Raw genomic sequence first — 6,740 nt, 5'->3', positions numbered from 1 at the left:
CCCTTTTGTGTAACTTTGTTGTATCTCTTTTGATATTATGAAAACATCAATTCTATCTGGTTTAGAACTATGAATACATCAATGTTATCTTTAAGTGACACCAGTCATTAATTTAAGTCTTATTATGCCAAATTAAAGTGTTGCTATAATTTTTCTGTCAAATAGAAATGCTAGACATGTCAAATGCTTCTAGCCGTGAAAATTATTTAACCAAAACCAACGTTTTATTAACAAACAAGGTTAATGCATAGATTTTACTACATCTACAGTTTCAACATAACATCAACAATGTAATTCAAACTCTAGTTCAACAATTACATTTCATAACAAAGTAAACATTAAACATAAAGGAGATAACAAAACATGTTATCTTCAAATTTCTAAAAAAATATTTGTTTTCAATTTGTTCTTCAAATTCTTGTTCTTATTCTTTGAATCTTCATACATAACCTTCGAATAGCACATAGCTTTCATAGCTTCCAACTTTGGCTTCATGATGCTCTAATCTTCATTTCCATCTTTTCCTCTCATGTCTTCATCCCATATGAACATATCACACGTCTTATCACTCCTCCCAAAAGCATATCTCCAAAAAAAAATCTTCCATTATGTGATTCCTTCTTGCATTTATGCGAAATCATACGACCATTACACCCACAAAAAATTTCAGCTCAAGATTTTACAAAAGAAGAAGACATATAAACACCTTTGATTGAGTTTAACTTCAAAAACAACATCGAAACGAAACAAAAACGAAGCAAAATTGGAGAGTTGATCACTTATGCATTTTCGCGTGCAAATGAAGGAGAGAAGACAAAATTAGATTAGGATAAAATGTATTTTAATCAACATATTACATGATGTCCATCACATGAGAAATTTAAAACGTAATACATGTATTTTAATCAACATATTATATGATGTCCATCACACGGGAAATTTAAAACGTAATCCACGTGTGTTAGCTTCACTTTAGGTCGGAGACCAATGATATGGATAAAAAATATTTGATGATCATTCTTTGAAAAAAAATTGAGAAACCAAAAAATTCACTGGGATGTAGTATTTAAATTTATGGATAACATCGTGGATGGTTTGATGCTGGTTCGCAAGATTGTGGCCTTTCAGCAATAGACTTGGTGTTGAAAAGATGTGTCAATATTCTTTCTGTGAGATGTTAGGGGTTTTGGATTTGATAGGTTTGAACATGTTCTTGCTCAAATTACTATTCTTTTTGTGCCGATATGGCTGGAGTTGCCTGATTGCTCTTCAGTCTTTGTTTCCATAGGCTATGTCCCTCCAAGAAAATTTAAAATTACCAAATATTTAAATTCTTATATATGAACTGGGTGCTAATATCGTCATTCCCTAGTCAACCTAACAAAGTATGCATAGTTTCATAAAAGAACAAACTATAGCTAGTGCGCGAAAACAGAGAACGCAAAACAACAAAGAATTTCACCAGTGAATAACTCATTTGAAGTTAGGAAAACATTTATTACACATATGATTCTCCTCTTTTTATTTCTTACCGGACCATAATAATACAACAGTCACTGGTAGGTTTAACCTTCACACCAGCATTTCACCTATATAATTTTACAAAAATGTAGTAAAAGGGGGACAAAATTGGAAAGCTTGTCTATACAAGGACCATGGCAGATAGATAACAACCGATCTGCTTTCTTTCAAAGAAAGCATAATGCCAAAGAGAAGATTGCAATGGTCATGAAGCTGTATATGAACTAGTTGATAGTTGTTGCCACCATCCTCTTCAACAATCTAAAACTTGACTGCTAATATAAAAAAGCAAAAGATGATAGTTTTACATAACAGGAATTTGGAAGCTTTCATTGTTGACATGATGATGCATTTGCTTTTGAACAGCTTTGACAGCAGCTACTCTAGCTGCATTGGCTGCTCTATTAGCTGCTGATACTGATCTGTTTACCCTTTCATCTACCTTGCCCACATCATAGGCTTTCTCCGCCGCTCGTTTTGCTTCCTATTTGTTAAACAAATGAATACGATCAATTATTGTAAATGAAGTATATTTGTAAGTATTAACCATAACTGTCCATACTCATATATCAAGGACACCGTAGGGTAAGAGGAGAAAACATTCGACATTATTCATTATTCTTTACTTTATTCTAAGTTCTAATTGAGAAGATAACATTTAACAAGAACCAAGGGAAATCAAAAGAAAACTAATGTACCTGCACAGCATTAAGTACTTTGGAATGATTGACACCAACGGGAGAAACTGGGTAAGTGGTGTTCTGTGAGCTTGGAACATCGAGGACTCCATTTTGCCAATGACCAGACTGGGTTTCGCCGTTTCTAAATGTATACATTCCAAGTCCTTGCCTTCTTCCCTCGTGCCAGGCTCCTTCATATCGATGGCCATTTGCAAAACGGTATGCCCCAAACCCATGCATTTTGTCGGCAAAGTATTCCCCCGCATATGTGTCTCCGTTTCTAATCAAGTAGAAAATTTCAGTTACAATGTAAAATCCAGCATAGTAACTTTTAAAAGAGAGAAAAGATAAAGGTAGCATACAAATCTATTCATAATTCAATTGAACAATACTTGTCAAAAGAAACATTAGAAGAACTTTATGATACTTATGAGTTAATTGAGCAATAGCTTGTTGTGTAAGTTAGAATTAGCTTATGCATCTCAATTATTTCAAAAAAATTCTCATTCAACTTTGCCATTAAGAATTACAGTATAAGCTTATAAAGACCTTTTTGCAAGTAAAGAACCATAAATCTATTTAATTGATAAGCTCTCTTAAGCTAGAAGCTAATCCAAACCAATGAAGCATTGACACACATCACGGACACACCGACACCTTTGAAAAACTAGAATAATCGAACGTAACCACTAGTGTCAAGGTTGTGTGAGACACCATACATCCTTCAATCTGAGGTGTTAATGCTACATAAGGTTCAATCACGGCCGCATAGTGGTTTCGGCAACAACAAAAACCACTATGCAGCAACATAGGTCACGGTCGCAAACCTTTATTTAAAACCCTAATCACAACGATACATGCGTAACATGTAACCAAAATCACGAAAGTTTCTAAGCGATAGCAACGCGGCATATTTAAAACCTTGAGCTGAACAATAGTTAAACAAAAGGAAATGAAAAAACAAACCTGAAATGGTAATGACCAAGGCCATGTTTAACACCCCATTTAAACTCTCCAACATATCTACTCCCATCTTCACAAGTATGAACACCACATCCATGACTCTGACCATTCGACCATTCTCCGGCATAAACATCACCGGTATAAAACCTATAAACACCAAACCCATGTCTCAATCCTTGACGATATTGCCCTCTATAACGACTCCCACGCGCCCATGTCTCGACACCATATCCATCATATCTCCCATCAATCCAATCCCCTTCATATTTCCCACTCATACTATAATAATACACGCCACTCCCAGAACACTTCCCTCTATGAAACTCCCCTTCGTAGAAATCCCCGTTTCCGAAAACCTGAACCCAACAACCCGAACCTAACCGCTTCTCGGACTTCGGCCGCGATCCGATCGTCCAGAAAACAGGAAGAGGAGGAGGCGATCGCGAAGACGGAGACGACGGATGGAGTTTGCGGAGGGTGAGGTGAAGAGGAAAAGAACGTAGAGAAGGAAGAGCGATGTTGAGGGAAAACAGCAACGCGGTGGAAAAAGCCAAAGCGGTGAGAAAATCTAGAAAGAAAGACCGCGAAGCGAGGAGGTAAAGGTAGAGAATCGGGAGAGATATTAAAAAGAGGGAACGGTGTTTCTTGAGGCGGCGGAGGATACGAAAGGCGGCGGAGGAAGTTGCGACGGTGAGAGAAAAGAACGGCGTATTGTGCGGCTTGAAAGGCGGTTTATTAACCGGAGGTTGTTTTTGAGGGAGCGTAGGTTGGGTTGGGGAAATATCGATGGAATGATGACGTGGACAGAGGTGTTGCCGTTGGTAATTCTGGTGGTGGTTATGTTGAATCGGTGGTGTTGGATTGAAATCGGAAGAAACGCCTACGCTTTCTTTTCCGATTTGAACCTCTGATTTCTTTTGATGCATTACATATGCAAGCAAAACAAGCTTATAACACAGTTCTCAATTTGTAATTTGTTATGGATGTTAAGTTTGTATAAGGATTGGGTTGAGTTGGATGGGATCGTAGATGAGAAAATGGAAAATGGAAAATGAATTATGGGTTTAGCGATTGTCTCTCTTTTGATTTATGTTATGAAATGGATGAGTTGTGTTGTTTTGTGTTTGAGAAAGAAACGGGGCGTGGGAGGAGTTTACGGTAATGATGATTGGAGAGCACACCAAAAAAAGAAAGTGTGGGTATAAAATTGAGATGAACTTATAAATTAATCAATTAAAGAAAAAGTATACCAGTACTTTTAAAAGTTGGGACTGTTTCTGACGTTGGCTTCAAGGTAACATTTTGAATTGGTAATTTGAAGACTTGCATTTAATTGTTGAACTAGCTTGTAAGGGCATGCTACAGGTGAATTAAATTTGAATCACCACTCTCAGTTACTAGTTTGTAGAGTGTCCTTTTTTGAAGAAGAATTATTTAACTATATAAATAATGTTAACTAATATGGTTGTATTTTTGAAGAATCAAAGGAAAGGAAGCAATTTAAAAAGTGTTTGACTTATATTAATGACCTTTTTAAATTATGTCTTGCCGTTAGTTTCATAATAATGTATTGTTTCATCACTATTATAAAAAGAATTGAATTGATTAAGAAATTAGTTAAACAAAATTATTCTTTTAAATTTTATGTAAATAAATTAAATTTATTAGTGTCTTGTTGATATTTAATATACTAAATTATACATTAGATTTTTTCAATTAAAAACACAAGCAATTAATTAATATGAAATGTAAAAAAAATTACACAATATCACACTTATTGATATTTTATATGTGACTAAATTAAAAGTAAAACACTTATACCCGTCAAATATAAATTTACTAGGTTGTTTTTGATATTTGATTATTCCGGAGAAATTGTTGGAGAGGTAGTCATGGATCTAATTTGGAAATTCAGATAAAGGAAGTCTTTTTTCAATCACGAGAAATTTATTGTTGCTTAATTCATTTCGGTCATCCGAGGACATATTTTTTCCTTGGATAGATATATATGGATTTAGAAGTTTGTTAGGGATGATATTTTTATGTGTCATCTCTGTATATTTTTTTGGCTTTATCTATTTCTTCAAGTCACTCATTCTCCACGGGTAATTTGTATATCACCATCATTTGGATAGATGGACTTCTTTTAAGGTGATTGTTTTCTCTTTGCAGTTTTTCCTTTATAGGCTCCCCCTCTAAAGATAACATATACAAGAGAAAGGTGATTGTGGACCCTGATCTTACCAAGTGTCTGTTTTGTAGAGCCTATGTCGAGTTTGTTTGTTACTCGTGACTTAGTTAATAGTGTCTAGTATAGAATTTTAACTAGTTAAGATAGTAGATAGTTCTTCATATGGATCTTAGTATCCTTTTTTAGAGTTTCCCTTCTTTAGGTGGTAAAGCGAAGTCTAGGGGACTTTTTCTATGATTTGACATGTCGTAATCAAAATCATCTATAGGGGTTGTAATGAGATTGTGGTTTTCGGTATTTCACCAAATGTGAAAGAAGTGGAAGAGAAAAGTATTTTTTTTTTACTTTGAAATGGTCTTCGGAAAGAACAATGGAGAACTTTTGCACCTTCACATAATGTCTTCATAATCGTATCCTTTTGATTAATCAATAATGGATCAAAATTTTGGCTAGGTTGAAAGTGGATGTGTTTCTTCTTTCTTCCCTGGTGGTCTCTTATTTGATGTCGATGGTCAAGTTGACTTGATTATAACTTGATCCTTCATTAAGGTGCAGTTCTTGGTGCGCATTTTTCTAGAGTTTTATTTGTAGCACCTTGTTTGTTTATGGCCCTGTAGTTATTTCCCTCTTGTATTTTTATTTCTTTGGGTTTGATGTAGCTTTTGGCACATATTGTATCAATCGTCTCCTCATTTGTATATTGGTTGAATTTCCCCTTATATTATTAATATTATTTTTTCTTTTAATAAAAGTTAAACACTTTTAAAAATCTAACGACTATGACTAGGGGTAGGTGGTATAGCTTAATAAGTATTTTCTAGTTAGGTTAAATGGACGTGAGTTGGTGGTTCATGGTTCAATCCATTATGATTAGGTCTTTGGTCTTTGATCGGGTAGCTCAACTAATACTTGCTAGTTTGACTAATGTAAATAAATTGTCAATACTTATAAATCAACAACCTAAAAAATATATTATGATTAATTGATGGTATAAAATATATTTACACTCTCGGTACATATCAATAAATTAAAAAAATAATAACATTAAATAGTTTAAAAGTTATCAATTTTTAAATATAAAAGTAATCCAAATTTTGTTTACTTTTTTTCTTCTTATAATAGTGACAAAAAAGAATGTGTATAAGTATCTCCTTCCATCTTGCGTGTGATCTTTGCCATAAGTTCTACAATCCCTTAGGTGTGGTTTAATTTTGTCATATGTTAATTTTATTACTTCCTTTGTTTTTTTCTGGTATTTTTCTTGCTACACTAGTCTTTCTTTATATCCTCCCATGGTGAAACTATAGAAATTTTATGAGTTAAACCCCCATTAAGTGAATTGCATTTTAACCGAATCCTCTGAACACACTAGTACCGTCTGTGAT

The 6,740-nt window shown here is 34.3% G+C and overlaps 1 protein-coding gene across 1 annotated transcript; it reads right to left on the bottom strand.

Moving 5' to 3' along the window:
• Positions 1–1,456: 1,456 nt before the first annotated feature.
• Positions 1,457–4,466, bottom strand: LOC127127879 (uncharacterized). The gene is made up of 3 exons (XM_051057156.1): positions 3,168–4,466; positions 2,220–2,481; positions 1,457–2,005 (listed from the first exon to the last, which is right to left on the bottom strand). Exons 1-3 carry the CDS (start codon positions 4,088–4,090, stop codon positions 1,826–1,828), a joined length of 1,365 nt encoding a protein of 454 aa, XP_050913113.1. The 5' UTR covers positions 4,091–4,466; the 3' UTR covers positions 1,457–1,825.
• Between the last annotated feature and the right edge of the window lie 2,274 nt (positions 4,467–6,740).

The sequence above is a fragment of the Lathyrus oleraceus genome, chromosome 3 (assembly GCF_024323335.1).
Source record: "Lathyrus oleraceus cultivar Zhongwan6 chromosome 3, CAAS_Psat_ZW6_1.0, whole genome shotgun sequence".
Classification (NCBI taxonomy): Eukaryota; Viridiplantae; Streptophyta; class Magnoliopsida; order Fabales; family Fabaceae; genus Lathyrus; species Lathyrus oleraceus.
Note: the sequence above shows the minus strand (reverse complement) of the source record. Positions and strands in the feature narration are given on the sequence as shown.

What these genes read in the sequence shown, in the direction of transcription:
- LOC127127879 (XM_051057156.1), bottom strand. Translation starts at nt 4,090, where the DNA reads ATGCATCAAAAGAAATCAGAGGTTCAAATCGGAAAAGAAAGCGTAGGC. An exon ending in CTTGGTCATTACCATTTCAG is followed by an intron (nt 2,482 to 3,167) that starts GTTTGTTTTTTC and finishes CTACTTGATTAG; the next exon opens with AAACGGAGACACATATGCGG. An exon ending in AAGTACTTAATGCTGTGCAG is followed by an intron (nt 2,006 to 2,219) that starts GTACATTAGTTT and finishes TTTAACAAATAG; the next exon opens with GAAGCAAAACGAGCGGCGGA.